This window comes from Nasonia vitripennis (assembly GCF_009193385.2).
Source record: "Nasonia vitripennis strain AsymCx chromosome 4 unlocalized genomic scaffold, Nvit_psr_1.1 chr4_random0008, whole genome shotgun sequence".
Lineage (NCBI taxonomy): Eukaryota > Metazoa > Arthropoda > Insecta > Hymenoptera > Pteromalidae > Nasonia > Nasonia vitripennis.
In genome coordinates, this window is record NW_022279644.1 from 26,827 (window position 1) to 46,481 (window position 19,655).

The 19,655-nt window shown below is 37.2% G+C and overlaps 1 protein-coding gene across 1 annotated transcript in view; it reads right to left on the reverse strand.

The window, feature by feature from the left end:
• Positions 1-2,935: 2,935 nt before the first annotated feature.
• Positions 2,936-19,655, reverse strand: part of LOC100117088 (protein wings apart-like) — a 270,210-nt gene continuing 253,490 nt past the window's right edge. Inside the window, exon 10 of the mRNA XM_031930082.2 lies at positions 2,936-3,326. Coding sequence (XP_031785942.1) covers positions 3,183-3,326 — 144 coding nt within the window. The 3' untranslated portion in view covers positions 2,936-3,182. The remainder of the gene's footprint in view (positions 3,327-19,655) is intronic.

Genomic DNA, 19,655 nt, shown 5'->3' on the forward strand with positions numbered 1-19,655 from the left:
ATTGCTAAAAACGGCTTTTAGGCTCTAACTCGGATTCTATACATTCTACAAAAAAAAGTTATAGAGAAAAGTTAAATAGAAAAGTTGTAGATCTCGAAGAAACACAACTTTTTTCTATTTACACTTAAGCGTGAAAATGCTTTTAATTCGAGTTAACAGGCCAAAATCGATTTTTTATAGCAATAAACCAGTATTCATTATAAAACTTTGAGGCTATACATTATACATAAAAACCTTAAATGTAAAAATTGTAGTTATTTTAAAAACACAACTTTTTACCGTGACAAACATTTTTTCAAAACGCTAATACATAAACAACAACCCTAGAAACGATTTTTGGTATATATAATTGAATAACAATTTCGGTGTGACACGCCCTATTTGGCCCAAAAGCTTTAATTGATAGCCTGACGCATGCGCGAAGCGCGAGCATCAGGCAATATCGAGGCGAGCGCGCAACGCGAGCGTTAGAGGTCGTGGACGTAAGGCCGCGTGTGGCGCCCTGGTTAGTAAGGTACTTATTAAGCTCCAGTATAAACTTAACTTTTGGTATCCCTTGTGATCTATACAAGGCCGATATTTCAAGTTTAATTTTATCATTTAAAGTTATACTAGTATGTATTATTTTAATTCTACCTACTTCAGCAACTTCGGTATGTTGGACTAGATTGTTATTGACAAATACAATGACTCCATCATTCCATTTAGTTGGTTATAACCATTTAGTTGGTATAAATTATAATTAAATTGCTCAAATACTTCGGAAGATATCACAATCGCTAGTTTATTAGCTAATTTTTCCATAAAAATGTTTAGTTTATCAAAATTTGCGTTCATACTTCGAATATTTACATGCAGGATAATATCCTTTTTATTTTTCACAACTTTGTTAAAATTTTTAATATCACTGCATGTACTTTCTTTTTGTATTGATTCATTTTGAAACCTATCTAAATAACCATAAGTATCCATGTTACCTATTTCTTAATTTTGTTTTTATCGCTTTTTTGACTCGTGTCGATGCAGATGATTGCAGCTTTCGTTGGTTCAGTAGAATTTGTTGATATTGTCTTATAAAATATATGGTCTTGGGTTATTCTGAGGTTCTTTTTTCGATTTATTGCGTGAATTTATCATGGACGGTGGTATGTAATGGAGAGACAAGATGGTGGTTGATGGCAAAGATGGTCAAGAGAGAGGCCCGCGGCCTCGAAGAGGAACGGGCAATCTGCTGCTCGGCCGTCGGCTAATATACAAGCTAGCACTTTAGGCACGACTTCGCTAAGCGACCCTGTTTTTGAAGTGAATACTTCTATAGGCTCGCCGGGTACACATTTTACTGGGGAGTGAATCGGCGAGCGGCGACCGTCACGGCGGCGCGACAGACCGATCGTCACGAAAGCAGCGGCAGCTCTCTCCCCCCATCACGCACTTTTCGCCGCGCATGTTAGCATGCTCGCACAGCTCAGCTTTTTCCTTACATATCAGCCGCACTTATTTACACACGCTGCAAGCGGCTATCGGGTTTTCTCGGATTTTGGACGCGTTAATATAGCGGTACCTTTTCATGGTACTTCAATTTTTTTGCGTCAACTAGACGACGTGACTTTTTTAATATGCGCAAAACATTTGCAGGTAAACATTATTGACTTATTGAATTGAAAGTAAACATTATCACTGTATGACACTCTCTGGCGTAAACCTCGATTTACCGCACGCTCGTGCAAAAATACACTCTCTAAATCTCGGATTACGCACGTTGTGTCATAAAATATCGTACGATACTATTATTTTTATTATATTTTTTTTATTCATATTATATTAAGATATATTATATTAAGATTATATTAAGATTTTTTAACTCTCTGTCAAAGTTGCGATTAAGTTGGGAAAATAAGAAAATGGCGGCGAATGACGCATCAACATCACTAAATCAAAAAATTATAAAAATTTACCAAAAATGTCACAATTAAATGTATCCTTGTAGATTAGTACTTTGCACTCAACGAAGACGCATTTGAATTTGCGTCGAAGACTAATTCATTTGCAGTCCCGCTGCAAAGACTAGTATATTTCTGACTTCGTATACGTTTGATTCTCTAGCAACAAAACTATTCAAAATTTTCTAAAATTCTACACCATCTATTTAAGTATTCACTTCTATCGGCTGTCCCCGAGACAGCCACATTCTTTTTTATTTTGGGCGTCGAGGACGGCTGTCCACGCGGTCCGGACGTGTCGCGGACGAGCGCTAGGCCCTCCGATGACGGATCCTATGGTCGCTGCCGACGATGCTCAGACTCATCGTCAGCATGGAATGCCACAGACTGGAGTTCTTACGGGCCGAAATACAACGCATGCATTTCTGCACGTGCGATCGCTCGGCGTCGATTCAACGCATCGACGGCGGAGCAAGCAGATCACCGGCAACCAAGACACAGAGCCGAGCTCCTCTCTTGGACACAATACATAATTTCTACTTAGCTCCTGCCTTGCTCTTTTGCTCACAGAGTAAGCTCACCCTGCCTTCTTGTCTGTAACACTCGTTAATCCTACTTTCTGCTGCTATAAGTGTCTCTTTTCGTGTAATGATAGTAATATTTTTAGCAACCCAAGAAAAACGTTTTTTGGGTAAATAGTCATTATATAATTTTATCATATATTTTTATAATGAGATGAATTAAAACCACAAAAACATGTAAAAAATTACATAATTAAAATATGTAGTAAAAACATGTGTTTATTTTAAGCGGGGGCAACGATCGCAAACGTAGGAAAACGTACGGGTCTGTACTTGATTGTCCTATGATTAACTTTAATTTACGCGATTTTAAAGTAATTTACGTTAAAATACCGAGTATTGTTTCCTTCCGATGTTTTCAGTAGTTTGAGCGCATTGTCGCTTAAGTTCAACCTAAGCTAAAATATTTAATTCTTTTATATTTTTCCATCTACGTACAGTCACCGGACAAAATAACTTTGAAAGACGCGCCATAATATGGCAGCGGGTCTTATGTTAATTGGAGACTCTGTAAACAAGATTAGGACGGCGATGGCGTCAGATATCTGTTTTCTAACATTTATGATTGGTCTGAGCAACAGCCCGATCAACATGGAGCCCACCGCCAATTATGGCGCGCCTTTTAAAATTATTTTATCTGATAGCAGTACATATATCAATTTCATATGTTAGCAGAAATATATACCAATATAAGTTTACTTACTGATGCAGTTAAATTCATGAAATTGAAAAACTTTTGAAGGACACTGACCATGGTTGCAAAATTCTGATTCGGTAATTTACTTCTGACAAGATTTTCATAGGTCTGTAAAAATATATTTGATGTGTTATTGTAAAAATAACAATTAGACGTAATTAAAAATGCATTAAGACATAGACATACAAATTTAGTGTATTCGTTATTAAAGAGGACCTAATCATCTAAATTTTCAAAAAATTAAAAATTGATATATAGTATTTTCAAATTGTTTTAAAAAAATGTTTGGACTATTACATATATTCAGTTATAGTTTAAAATAAGGTGCTAAGAATAAATAAAATCGGCACGTTTGATCATCGTGGGCGACATATTATATACATTGGGACAGCGACCTCACCTGGTAAGTAAAAGAGCAGAAATTGATAACTTGCTGGAATCGGCAAGTTTCAGAATATTCACACTAGTACTCACCATGAAATAATTTACCTTAGTGTGGATAGATAGCGTGCGAACATACAGCATTGGAGAGAGGGAAGGCTACGGATATATAAGGGACCCTAAAGCCAGCAGCAAACTTTAATTATCCGCCTCTTTTTCTGGGCATTGGACAAAGGGTTATTCTCGTTTCTTGCTCCAGTCTCGATAATACTCATGTAAAGACCGTATTTGATAGAAATACAGGCTGCGCGAGTCTACAAATAATTATTTAAATAATTGGAACTAACTCTTAAGTCGAGAGTAAGTATTGTTACTAAAATTTTGATATTACGTTTAACTACCACGGACAGTTGTTAGTCCGTAGCGTTGCTGGATCTTACGGTGGTCTGTCCACGCTTAAGCTTAAGCAGATGCCAAACTCTTACCTTGAAGTTGACCTTGCGTGGCCGATGATCAATAAGGGTGATCTAAGATTTTATTATTATTTAAGATTTAATAAACAAATGGAACTGTTTGATTGTTATTGTTATGTTTAGGTTTGTTGGAAACGGTCCAGAGTACTTTAGCTAGGTTTGATCTTACAGAGTTCGACTTCGCTTGTTTTACTGTTCGCATTACAGTTTATATTATGGTTTATGTACTATGTTGATTCGTATTCGCTATTGTAGTATTTATGTAACTTACGATTACAATCGCTCATCTCACGCAGTGAACGATGTTGCCTTCTTCGGGGCGTAACGTGGCGCGTTAGATGCCGATTAGACTTATAAATACAAGATTAACTCGTGGCAATAAAATTTAACTACACAAGTTGGTCAACTACTCTTACTATCGCCGGAGATTCCGCTCAGCGATCCTCAGCTTGGACTTCTCTCTGTGGTCAGGTTCTAAATTTTAAGGGCTTTCAGGTCGTTGCTATGCCAAGAGACGGATTTATCACGCTCCCAAGGTGTCAATTGGGTCAAACACTAACACAAGACAACACTGTCGCTTTACCAGAGAATTAGACGCTTTGGCTTGGGATAAGTCGCTACACAAATAGCGCTACGTCGATTGGCTCCGGGGTTTTTAAAGCCTTGGTGCCCATGAAAACTGTTTTAAGGTTTAGATGGTGAAGGTATCGGGTTACAGGGAAAAATAAGCGTTCACACATACACGTTGGTAATACACACTCTATGCTCTATACTTATTCCCAAGCTATCGCTTCTAAACGTAACATAAGCATCTAACCAGAGATTGTAAGCTCACCTTAGTAGAAACGCTTGTGCTTCCGCTTCTCGATTACTGCGAGGGGTTATTTCTAGATATCTCTGCTGAGCTTACTCTCAAGCTCAGCCGCTACAAAAATGCAGCCCTAAGATTCGCAAAAAAAAAAATACGAGAACTTACGAGTATATAACACTAGTCTAACGAGCTTCAGATTATGTCCTATGCAGTCTGTCGAGATTATTATTACATTTGTCTTATAGCCACGATTTTAAACACACAGCTCCTCTCTTATCTTTCGACTGAACTGAAATTTCGTGCGATTTACAAGGCTGGCTCAAAGCCTTGACAAAAACTGGGACTACGGTCGAGCGAAACGAACATGATTTCAGAGCGAACAACCGCAAACAGGCCTTAGTGGTCTGCTAGTTTGATGCGACGGAAGCAACAGACTTGCTCAAAAAGGGTCGCATAACAATCGGATGTGTCAATTGTCGGATTCGACCCAGGCTTCGCGTTCCGAGGTGCTACAAGTACTTCGGCTATGGACACATAAGGACGGTTCTATTGGTGACACTGGCCGTACGGAATGCCTTCAACTCTGCGAGGTGGACGGATATCCTGAAGGCGTTTAAAATAACGTTCCAGATGCCTGGCTACCTTGTACGAGTTGCAAAAGATTACTTACGGGACCGATACCTGAAGTATGAAACAACGGGCGGTACAAAACGGAGACAGCTGACAACAGGAGTCGCACAGGGCTCAACCCTTCTGACTTCTGAAAACAATTCTGTACGACGGACTACTAAGATTGGATATACCGACTGACACGAGCCTCATCGCATACGCTGACGACGTGGCGGCTGTAATAACAGCACAGGACACCCACCTGGCGCAGCTAAAACTGAACCAGGTGATGAGACGCTTAAGTACATGGATGACAGAACACGGACTGCAACTGGCGCTACAAACACAGAGTTGCTGTTAATAACAAGAAAACGAATGGACACAATTATACCAATGACTGTTGGTACGGAACAGATGATGGCCAGAAACGAAGTCTAATACTTAGAAGTTACCATAGACACGAAGCTGACCTTCTGGGCACACATACGTAACGCAACGACAAGAGCAGCAGAGACGACAATGGCCCTGAGTAGACTCATGGCCAACACGCGAGGACCGAGACCGAGTATACGACGACTACTACTGAGCGTCGCCCATTCAATCATGGTCTACGAAGCCAAGGTACGGGCGGACGCGTTAAAGGTAAAGAAAAGAGCGAAAGCTCTGACGAGTGTCCAGTGAATTGGGGCGATAAAAATCGCGCGCACGTATCGGATCGTGTACGAAAACGCGTTCTTCGTGATAGTGAGCGTAATCCCAATCGACCTTCTCACGCATGAAAGGAAACGTACGCGCGGAGCGGACGGAGCAGAGGAACGGACGAGGACGATGAAAAAATGGTAGATGAGATGGACAACGAACGAACAAGGACGTTCGATGCACAGATAAATACCGGAGTTCGGACCCTGGAAAGACAGGAAGCACGGTGAAGTAGATTTCTATCTCACCTTATTCTTGTCTAGACATAGGTATTTCCCAAAGTATTTCTACAGATTGAACAAAGTGACGACATCGGAATGTACGTACTGTGAACAAGCCCCGGACGACGCACAGTGGAAGAAAATGAACAAAATTCGAGCCACGCGTCATTTTTAATCGTAGAGCCATGATTTTTTTTAAACTCTTTAAAAAAGCATGAAGTTTAAGCTAGAGGTGCGGAAATTATTGTATCACCTTCCCCTAATTCCATTCGACCCTTAGAAGCCACCCCTACCAAACCACAAGCAGTCTAACTCATCTATCCCAGGGAACAGCGAGTTAAATCGCTTTATTTTTTCTTAAAATAATTAAGCCACACACCATAAGCCAGCTAATAACCTAAATACCTACCCCTAACCCGCTTAACCCCTATAAACCACCCCTACCAAACCACACGCAGGCTAACTAGCCTAACCCTGGGAACAGCGAGTTAAATCGCTTAATTTTTTCTTAAAATACTAAAAACCGACTCCACAGGCCAGACCGGAAACACGCAGAATCGTATAACCACGTAATTCAAGACATTATTACAAGTAAATTAGTCACATTATTTGTTAGCTGTAATTGTTGAATGAACTGCTATTAGTCATCTGCGTTGAAACAGATTTAAGCCCCTTTACTATGTCAAGTTTGCGGTCTTCAAAGAGGTTTTTTGTTGTTTTTTTTTTGTTTTTAATTTTTTTTAGTTTTTATATCTGTAATGTTTTATAATTTTTACATAGCAAATTTGAGGCATTTATTGAGGATTAGAATTACTGAATTATCATTTCATCAGAAATGTTTGAGCTTGTGAAGTTAATTCTTTAGTTTTTTTTCTTCAACATCTCGCAATCTGCTTATTACTGGATCTGATAAAACTAAGCAATAATGAATTCAACGTATTTTTTTATTTAATCTAAGAACTTTTTCTTCAGTAAATTTTTTTCTAGTCTATCATTCTCAAGTAAAAAATTCTGGAAATTTTTCACGATTTTCCAGTGTTAGCCGCCATTTTATGTGCTTTTACATTTTTTTTCTTCAAAATTTAAACTGTGACACTGAAGTTTAAGTCTTGAGGACACGATTTCTTCGCTCTAAACATTAAATCTCTTAAATGATTTCAATGTGAAAAATCGACATGAATAAAGATTTTTTTTTAAACCATGTTTTATTGCTTGTGGTTTGGTAGGGGTGGTTTCTAGTGGTTAAGCAGGTTAGGAGTAGGTATTTAGGTGATTAGCTGGCTTCTGGTGTGTGGCTTAATTATTTTGAGAAAAAATAAAGCGATTTAACTCGCTGTTCCCAGGGTTAGGCTAGTTAGCCTGCTTGTGGTTTGGTAGGGGTAGTTTCTCGGGGTTAAGCGGGTTAGAAGTAGGTATTTAGGTTATTAGCTGGCTTATGGTGTGTGGCTTAATTATTTTAAGAAAAAATAAAGCGATTTAACTCGCTGTTCCCTGGGATAGATGAGTTAGACTGCTTGTGGTTTGGTAGGGGTGGCTTCTAGGGGTCGCATGGGTTTAGGGGAAGGTGATACAATAATTTCCGCACCTGTAGCTTCAACTTGATGTTTTTTAAAAGCGTTTAAAAAAATCATGGCTCTACGATTAAAAATGACGTGTGGCTCGAATTTTGTCCATTTTCTCCCACTGTGCGACACTGAGCACACGTTCTTTGTATGCGACTTCTGGACCGAGCAGCGACAGAGACTAGAGACACTACTGGGCACGACGAATGAAACGGTCACCACTCTTCTCGGTCCTATGCGCGTGAATGAATTTAGCTTTTTTATAAAAAGTAGTTCGCATTTACTAATCTGCGTCGTGATTATGACAACAGATCATAAATATAAATTTGATTCTATGTTAGAAATATATTAGTATAATAAAAGAGGTCCCGGATACCAGGTAGTAGAAGAATGTTACAATAATAAAAGTTTTGTTATTTCTTTACAATAGCAAAATTAAATATATTCAATAAATAGTTTTTTAGAGAAAATAGTGCATAAATTGCAGATATTCTTGGTAACAGAAAATCGTATTTATTCGCTTTGATTTTACAATATATTTGTAGATCAATACGCTTTACGTTTGCATTAACAGATATTTTAATTTATTCTAAGTTTTTCTATCTGATACGCTTTAGTTGCGTTATCAGATTCGACTCAACAAAAATTTAAGTATTTTAAAATACTGAAATGTTTCTAAGTTTACCTACTCAAGGCGTAAGTTGCTCATGAGTAGGGACTAGGCGCTTTAGTTGCTGGCGCTCAAGTCGCGCTTCGGCCAGTGAGCTCAGACAGCCCGTGCAAGTCCTTATGAAGGCAGCGGAAAAAGCGGGTATCAAGCCGCCGGAAAAACTTCATACCTGCACACGTACATTCACACCTATATACATACATCATTCACACAAACATATTCTAATGTGCGGGCCGCACCCCCGCTGCGCTCGCTACTCCTTCTCTTCTGTCTCGTCGCGTCGCTGCGCTCGCCGCTCGCTATATACAGGTATACGCGCATATACAGGTATTCGCCTCTCTATCGCTGCTTCTGCTGCTGCCGCTGAATGGCTCGTGGCGCTGCTGATGTTATGCTGCTGCTATGAGCTCAGCTGTGGCTCGGAGCGTTCAAATGAAGAGTGAGGGAGCGCGATATACTCGCGTAAAATCTAAAATTTTATTATAATATGAAGGACAATTTAAATTCCTATTTTTCGACATTGTTCAATGATGCTAAACATAATTAAAGAAACTGTAAAAATGTTTTGTATGTTAAGTAAATAAAAAATATACGAAATACGAAATTTCTAAATACATATACGTTGGTACAAAAAATATTTTGATATTTTTACAATAATTATTATTCTTGAGTTTTCTCACATATTAGTATTTTTTAAATTTATATTCAATGTACTTTGTTCAAAGCCAATGTTGTGTTTTTACTATTAAAAAAAATTTTTTTAGTAATATTTTAGAATATAAACTATTTTTAAAAATTATAAGGCTAAACAAAACGCTAGGGTTTTAATCTTAAAACAGATATGGTATTAAGAAGGATCTCTAGTAAAATAAAACTTTTTTACGATTTGTATTCTAATAAATCATTTATTACATATTATTTATATCAAATTTCCGAGTCATTAGCAATTTTCAGATATTCGTCTTTATAGATTAACTATATTATACATTTTTAAGAACCAAAACATTATTTATTTTGTAACGGGGTGTAAATCTGATCAAGGAATAACGCGCTAAACGAATGAATCGCGATCCCTCGATGCGGCGGACGACTTCTCTAAGCCCGCGTAACACCCCCGTTGCTTTACCAGGTTCGTTCAGAAGGACGTGACAAGGTCGCAGATCAACAAAGCATACGTTCGGAATCTCTAGATGAAATGTAATATATTCTTGTACTGAAGTTACCAATGACACGTAGCGTGAGAGGACGTTTCCGCACTCGCGGCCCAATCTGAAGACAAACCGACGACTCTGTGGCAGCGAGTCTCAGTCTAGGCGTCCGCTGTCGGCTGAACGGTTCGCTTATCACGCAGTAAACTTGCTAAGACTTATAGTCGTCGCACGCGCACACTGATGTCTCAGCCTCCGAGCTGCTCACCGTTGTTGACGGGTGCTGTGTTGATTGACAAAGAGGCAACCCTCCTGGCCGTAGTCTCGGTGACGCTGATGACCCCGTGCTCCAGGCGATATTGGTGCGGGGTCGATTCCCCCAGCAGATGACTCGTGTCGTGGCCTCACTCACTTCGCGCCGAGATATTGTTTACGGGTGTTTTGACGGTTCTATTCAAAGCATGTTGATCGCGTTCGCGCTTCTATTTGTCTGTCTCGCACATGGATCCCGCGCGCGCCTTTCAAGTTGTCCCTAAGCTGACAACGCAGCTCTCACGTAACAAGCGCGCGAAGTTCGAAATCGCGCCCGCTTGTTACAATATACATACACGCACGCATACACACACACACACCTGAATATATATATATATATATATATATATATTCAAACACCAACAATCGCACATAGCAACCTTAGCAACGAGATCAACGACGTCGCGGATGTTATTGTTTATGTTTAGTCTTGTTCTGTCAGCTGTTGAGAACAGTTGTGTTTACGTTAGAAAGAGTCCGAGTTCAAGAGTGATTTTCTGTAAATAACGTGTTGTTATTTTTATTACCCGAACCCGATCATAACATTTTGGGGGCTCAGCCGGGATACTAGTGTTTTTTTTTAATTGATTATTTTATGCATCTTCGATCTGGCAAGATGCTTCCAAGAACACCACACAAGCCGGACGCACCAGCACAATCCATTGATGATTCACGAGAAGAAGTGGATTTATTGAATCTTGAACAGACGAATCTGGAGGACACAAATGTTTTCGGACACACACAATCTTCACAAACCCCAATCCTCACCACACACACTAATGTTCCAAATCCAACACTAGTGGCTGCTATTAAGGAATTAAACAACTTGAAGATACAACTAGAAAACGAACATGCTCAACAAAAAGATTTGGAAGTCCGTTTATCTCAACGTTCTGTGGAAGAAGTAATCCTTTCCGATGAGCTTCGACGACGGGATCAGGATTTTCTGTAAGAGAGACGGCTTCGCGAGGACTGTGAGGAGAAAATGAAGCGCCTGGTTGAAGACATCGAGAGACTGCAACGGTCAAACGAGGCATTACTCGCAGAAAGGTCAGAGTGGACAAGGAAACAACAGGATCTCAAACGTTGATTAACTGAGCTAAGTCGTTCAAATATTTCTAACACAAACATGAACACAAATTCTGCTATAGCGACTGGCACATCCGATAGGTTGAGGTCTAATAATGTACACCCACTGGATACTACACAATCAACACAAAGTATTAGTTTAGGTTATAATCTGAAACCATGTACTTATGATGGTACAACACCACTGCGCGAGTTTTTGAATCAATTTCAATTAATTGCTAGAGCAAATAGTTGGGATAGTGCTAGGATGATGGTTGCTTTAGCTGCTCCTTTACGGGGAAAAGCTAAATCTGTTCTTGATAGCTATAAAGATACTGATCCAATAGATTTTGATAAGTTAAAATCAAGTTTAGAGTTACGATTTGGTGATGCACATTTTGCACCAACGTATTATTTCCAATTTCAGAACAGGCGTCAACAACGGGGTGAAGATTTTCCAACATTAGCTGCTGATCTTATGAGATTAGCTAGTTTGATTTATCCTGATTGTCCTTTTAAAACTCAAGATAAAATTGCCTGTGCTCAATTTGTAATTGCTATTTTCGACAATTCAATTCGGAAAATTCTTCAATTAGAAAGAATTGATTCGCTTCAAATTGCTCTGGCAAGTTATCAAAGATCAGGACAAGCGACTTCAACATCTAGCTCAGAGAAATAATTATACCTCTTCATCATTTCCAAAGTGTGTTAGTACGTCATATCAGCCGTCAGGCAGACAGAATTTTCAAGATTTTATAAAAGGAATAGAGTGTTGGAATTGTGGTAAAAAAGGACATTTCAACTTTCAATTTGTTAACACATCAGGGAAACTAGGTTATGTTGGAATTACTGGAGCGAGTTTAATTGAACTTGACAAGACTCCAACAAACTCCCACTCGTATCGGATTGATTGCCATGTTGGAAGAAAGAATAGGAACTTTAATAAATTTTATTTTGATGGTTTAAGGTGGGATTGTGGTGTTATTCGACCAAAAAATCGAAAAAAATTTTATTTCTTTAAAGTGTTCTAAAGAATGCGTAGAATCTAGTATCAAGTTCCTTTTATGGGGATAAATTTTATATACGTGAAAAGCAAGCTATAGAAGTTTAAAAAAAAATAATACGTTTTTCGATTTTTTAATAGAATTCTAAATGTGTGCATTCTAGCGCATAAATTGCTATACATTTAATTTTAATATTGATTTTTAAACGACGAATAGGTAGTTTGAATGCAAAACGAAAACGTAAGTATCATTTTATCCAATCGGCCAAGTCTGTGAGCCCTGTGATAGATGGCGGCACAAACGTTTATACGGTACAAATTTTTCTGCTATGCGAGTCTATGTTTGTTACATACTTATATACCATACATGTAAACAAAATATATGTATATGCTAAAGTTGTAGTTGCATAATTTATAATTTATTAATTTATAAATTACAACAATGGATGCTATACATTCAAAGTAGCGTAAACCGAAGCCAAAAAAAAATCGTAAAAGTGCTACGAGTGCAGCTAACCTAATAAAAGCTCGAGCAAATGTAAACAAGACTGATCAAAATAAAAATGCAACAAAAACTAGTGTTCCAAATCGCAATTCTTTCAGTGAAAAACCTTGCACTAGAAGTGTTTCTAACAATACAGTAAATGCTATGCAAGATAACCTGCAAGAGTCAGCAACAACAAGAAAATTGGCGTTTACTGATATGTTAAAAAGTTCAAGTGATGTTGATGAGGGAGAAAACATGTTTATTAACATAAATGTTTGAAAGTTATAGCTGACAAGATGACATGTGAATTTTGAATTAGGACAACGAAATGGTTTTGCTGTGAATTTATTGTTTATTTGCAAAGTTTGTGGTGAAGTATGTGTGGATACATTTTCAAGCTCACGTACAGATCCTAATAAGAACAACTCTTCTTTCGTGAACAATGAGATCGTAGTGCAGTCTTTTACAAAAGTAGGATTAGGAATCGCTGCTTTTCAGGATGTTTGTGCGTCTGTAAATATGCACTGCATATCCACTTCGTCCTTTTACCGTCACATGGAAACAGTGAAAAGTCAAGCTATACAGCTAAAAAGAGAAGTTCTTTCAAAGAGCAGAAAAATTGTGCATCAAGTTCATAAAAGTTTGAATCCAGATTTATTATCTGAAAAAGTGATTGGCATTCTTTCTTCGTACGATGGATCTTGGCTTAAGCGTGGGTTCACCTCTCTTAATGGATTTGGCTGCGTTATTGATGTGATGACTGGTCTTGTTGTCGACTATGAAGTGCTTAGTAAATATTGCCACATGTGCATGATTACTGAAAAGGATTTAGGATCTGACTCTCCAGAGTTTGATATTTGGTACAAATCACACAAAACTTCAGGCAATTGTAATAAAAATTATGATGGCTCTTCCGGCTCCATGGAGTTAGCCTTAGCTGAAATTCTATGGCGAAGATCTGTGAGTGATTGTGAAATGAGATATATGACAATGCTATCTGATGGTGACGCTAAGACATTCAATCATTTATCCTCACTTAATATTTATTCGGATCCATTAGCGAAAGAAGAGTACATTAATCATGTGGCTAAACGCTTGTCTACAGCTTTAAGAGAAATAGTAAAAAGTGCAAAAGTAAAGGGGATAACACTTGGTAGAAGGTCAGCTGGAGCGCTGACCAACAAAGTGATTGTCACGCTTGCTGGATATTATAGGAATGCTATTGTTCGCAATAAAAACAATGTACGGGACATGCAAAAACAAATTATGGCTACTTTATATCATTGTAGTTCCACAGATAAAAAGTACAATCATTCACTGTGTCCTCAAGTAAAGCAGTCTTGGTGCTTTTACAAGCGCGCTGTAGCAGAACAAAAAAGCCCCATAGTCATACAAGTATGCAAGTGTTTTTGAATCAGGTTGTTGTAGAAAATATTCTACCAATATATGAAAGATTGTCAAATGAAGAATTATTAGCTCGGTGCACCCAAGGACTTACTCAAAATGCCAACGAGGCTATACATTCAGTGCTGTGGAGAAAGTGCTCCAAAAATAATTCTTCATCAAAAACTAGAGTAGAAATTGCTGCAGCTCATGCAGTTTCTGAGTACAACCTGGGTCGTCAAAGAAGTGCTAAGATACTTGCATCAATTACAAACAGTAAGATGACAAGTCACGCAAAAATTACGACTCAGAAGGATAAAAAAAAGGAAACTCTCAAAACGTGACAAAAAACATGAACTAGAGTCTAAAGCTGCAAGAATTTCAAAAAAATATGGCAGTAAACGACAAGTCATTAAAAGCACAATCAGAAGGTGTTACTTATGGTGCCGGATGTTTCTAAGTGAGTTCTAAAATTTTATATAAATTTTATAATAATAGTATAAATATTAATCAAGACAATTAATAATTTTATATAGTTTTACAGGATTACAGGATTTGAGATTATTATTATCTGATGACTGAGAACAGACTGATGCTTAGTCAGGTTATGTAAATATAAAATAAGAAGATATTAATGTTAACATTAAAAACCAAAGTACGGATGATTATGAAATCATTTTGTAAAGATTTATGTACAGTGAAATAGATTATTTATAAAATATTATGAATAACAGTACTTTATTACAAAAACCTCATTTTCGCAGCTTTAAGTTTTGAAATATTCAAAATGCATCCTACGCAATGCATTTCCATTTCATGATTCCAGCAAACTATGGTGAATTCTTTGTTATTTTAACAGCAAATCATAGTGATTACATTTTTATTATAGCCCATATGATATTAATGGCAAATCCAGGTACATCAAAATTGATTGTAATTTAACTCACTTTATTATTAATTTTATGCATTCAAATGACATATTTATTTATAAAAATAAAAAAATTTATTTGAAAATCTAATCACTATAATTCTTTCACATCGGCTTAAAGATTACACTCAAATTTCTGGAATCATGAGATGCAAATGGGTTGCGCAGGATACCTTAGCAATATAGCTAAATTATAATAAACAAATTCTGCTTCATCTGCATTATCCAACTAAATATTAGATAAATTGGGCTGAAAATTTACATAAAATCATATTTTTTATATACATAATGAGGTTAAAATCTTAGCTGACTAGATCTAAAGGGGGAAAAAAAAGTGAAAACACCAGAGAACCCCACCTTAATTAATGACAAAGCTTGTATTTTGAAAGTAGATTCTGGTTCTGATGCGACTATTATAAATCCAAAATTTGTTGAGTCAAAAGATATGAGAATTCCTATTAATTTTACAACACTTAAGTATCCAACTGGAGAAAAGGTACCAGTTGAATTTTTTATTTCAGCGTCGTTAAAATTGGGTGATCATGTAGCTAATTTAGATGTTTTTGTCGGAAATATTATTGATGATTGTATACTTGGAAGTGATTTTCTTGATGCAACTGGTATTACAGATTTAATTACTAAAATTGTTTTAAATACTCCAAGTTCAATCATTAATAAACAAATTTCAAGAATAGTTGATTCTAGTAAGGTTGTACCAGGCTCATTGCAAGAAATTTTTGACAAGAACTCAGAGAACTTGGATCAAGATCAACGTCGGGAGTTTGCGGATCTTCTACCCGAATTTGCAGAAATTTTTTCAAGATGATGACGTTACTGGAACATGTAATTTGGTGGAACACAGAATTCAATTAGTCCATAATCAACCAATTAAACAACCTATTCGAAGACCCCCTATTCATCAAATTAAGGAATTAGATGAATGTATTGCTGAGATGCATTGTCAAGGAGTCATTGAAGAATCAGATAGTTCGTCTTGCTCACCTGTAGTTCCCAAGAAGAAGAAGGATGGAAAAATTCGTTTTTGTATTAACTTCCAAAAAATTAAAGCAATTACGATTAAAGATTCGTACCCTCTACCAAGAGTTGATGATACTCTTGATAAACTTGCAGGATATTCGTGGTTTTGTACATTGGACTTGAAGAGTGGATACTGGCAAATCAAGATTCGGGAGAGGATAGAAAAATCACGGCTTTCTCAATTGGAAAAGGTTTATGGCAATTTAAGGTTATGCCATTCGGATTATGCAATGCACCGACGACTTTTCAACATTTGATGGAAAAGTTACTCAGATATTATCTCTCAAAATTCTGTTTAGTTTATTTAGATGATGTCATGGTATTAGGAAAGTCATTTAATGAGATGATATCCAATTTGAAAAAGGTATTTGTTCGTTTTCAAGAAGCAGGTTTACGTCTAAATAAGAAGAAATGTGTTTTCTTCAGCAGGTAAGTCAAATATTTAGGATACATTATTTCTGAAAAAGGAAAATCAGCTGATCCAAAGAAAATGCAATCTGTTGTAAATTGGCCAATTCCTCATAACAAAATGCTGTGTTGAGTTTTGTGAATTTCTGTGGTTATTATAGGCGTCTCATTAAAGGATTTTCTGATATAGCAAAACCTTTATATAAATTAACTGAAAAATCGACTAAGTTCATATGGTCAGAAAATTGTCAAAAAGCCTTTTCAAAATTAAAAGAGGTTCTTACAAAACTTCCAATTTCGGCATTTCCTTCTCTTTCTTCTGGATCTATCTTAGATACTGATGCTTCTGATCATGGAATTGGGTCGGTTCTTTCTCAAGAAGCAAGATGGAATCGAACATGTCATAAGTTATTACAGTAGAGTCATTTCTAAACCGGAGAGAAATTATTGCGTCACTCGACGTGAACTCCTGGCTATTATAGAATCGTTAAAACATTTTCATCATTACCTTATCAGTAAACCTTTCATCATTAGAACTGATCATTCCTCTTTGACTTAGTTATTATCGTTTAAAGAACTAGATGGACCATTAGCTCGTTGGTTAGGGAAATTGGATCAGTATGACTACAAAATTGTTCACAGGAAAGGTAATTTACATGGAAATGCTGATGGACTATCAAGATGCCCTTGTGAAGATTTTTCATGTAAATATTGTTCCAGAGTAGAAAAAAATTCAATGAAGACACTATTTGCCGTATTATTTTTGAAAAAAATACATCGGAAGATTGGAAGAAGAGTCAAGCAGAAGATGAGGCTATTTCCTTTATTTGTCAAAGGAAGGAATTACAGAAAAAACCAGCATGGCAAGAAATTTCTTCGATGGATGAATTCACTAAAATCTATTGTTCACAATTGGATTCGTTAGTGTTGATTAATGGAATTTTGTATAGAGAATGGGTTTCAATAAATTTAGATCATAAAATTCGTCAATTGGTTGTTCCTATAGATAAAATCAAAGATATTTTAGAAGAAGCACATGATTCACCATCTGGAGGACATTTCGGAGTAAATAAAACTTTAGATAAAATTAGAAAAAGATTTTATTGGGCTACTTGCAAGAGAGATGTAGAAAATTGGTGTAAATCCTGTGAAGTTTGTATTGTAAAGAAAGGTTCTCCAGATAAAGGCCATGGTGAGATGAAGATTTACAATTCAGGAGTTCCATACGAACGACTTCAAATGGATATTTTAGGTCCCTTTCCACTTTCTTCTTTAGGCAATAAATAAATACCTCTTAGTTGTGACAGACTGTTTCTCGAAGTGGGTTGAAGCTTTTTCTATCTCTAATTTGAGAACAAAAACCATTGCTGAGATTTTCGTTGATCAGATTGTCTGTAGGTATGGTACCTTTCGAAGTAAATACTGACCAAGGAACAAATTTCGATTCGAAATTGATTAAAAATTTGTCTGAGTTGTTAGGAATGAAAAAGACAAGAACATCGCCATTACACCCACAATCAAACGGACAAGTAGAAAGACAACACCAAACACTACTTCACTATCTCACAAAATACATACATGACAATCAGAAAGACTGGGTTTCTTTGGACTTAATTCAAGGGTGTCTACCACAGGAGGTCGAGATTAAAGGAGACGGAGACTGCGTACACAGGCTTCGGAGGAAACTCAGCGAGATCCATAAAATAGCACGAGACCGGATTAACTTACAATCGGAAAAGACGAAGTCTTGGTACGACAAACGAGCTCTCAACGTTGAATATTTCCAAGGACAAAAAGTTTGATTATTCAGCCCTCGAAGATCTAAAGGAAAAGCACCAAAACTACAGTCGAATTGGGAACCTTGGAGGACCTTTAGAGGTTGTGAGAAAAAACAATGACGTCGTCTATTGTATTCGTCGTTCACCAAGACATAAATCCAAGATAGTCAACAGCAATCGTCTTGGGACTTACACTGAGAGAGATACCCATCAATGATAACTGCTATGCTCACGGTTCTTTTGAGCTGTGGTTTTTCCCGTGGGCGTGAAGGTAAATACCGGAGCAGGGACTTGAGGCGAGGTTCCACGGCATGTCAATATCCCCCTTCTTGTCTGAAGACCGATTTCGACCGACCCTATGATGAGAAAATAAGAGGGATGATTGAAATAGATTGTTCAAGAGACGGGTCCGTCTTAGTCCTGTTAAGTGATGATTGGAATGACGTCTGTAAGCATTGCTCGGTAACTTGATGCCTAGGATGGGTCAAGGTAGAGGATGTTGATGTCAGTTCCTGTAAGTCATCATTGGATTGTAAGAGGATCAACCCGCTTGAAGGATGGATGGTTATGATTGTCGGGACGACAATCTGAAAAGGAGAGGGCAATGTTGTGACGGAGCCTGAACATTGCGCGATTCGAACACCAAGAATCGCGCATAGCGACCTTAGCAACGAGATCGACGTCGCGGATGTTATTGTTTATGTTTAGTCTGGTTCTGTCAGCTGTTGAGAACAGTTGTGTTTACGTTCAAATAAAGAGTCTGAGTTCAAGAGTGATTTTCTACAAATAACGTGTTGTTATTTTTATTACCCGAACCCGATAGTAACAATATATATATATATATATATATATATATATATATATATATATATATATATATATATATATATATATATATATATATATATAAAACGATTAATATAGATTACATATACCAATGCATGTACACTCGGTGGTAGTTGATTCTCATGGAACGTTTTAAATTAAATAGCAATATCGCTTGTAAATTTCAAGTTTTGTGACGTGGCGCTAGAATCGTGTTCATCAAGTTTTGTAGTTCGCACCCGAAGAGAGCGAGGAAAGCTTATGTTGGAAACGTGACAGTGACCCATCGCAAAGTCAACGTCATGACGGTCGTAAAATTATGACAAGACGTCATAAAATTGTGACGTGACGTCTCATTTGGCACCGGTTTAAAAACGATCCATCAATGGTCTCGGGTTCGTGCGTACCTACCATGAAAAAGCCGGCACTACTGAAAATTAAATAATTTTATACCACTCTAACCACAAAATCATAACTTTAACATGATTATATCACTGAGTTGAGTTTGGCCAGACGGAATCAATTCTGGCGTTGTGACTTTGAATCCTTCAGATTCTAAGTAATCTACAACATCATGAAAGCCCCTGTCTAGAATAAAATAATCGCCTCAAATTTATTTCTCAATTCAGGCAT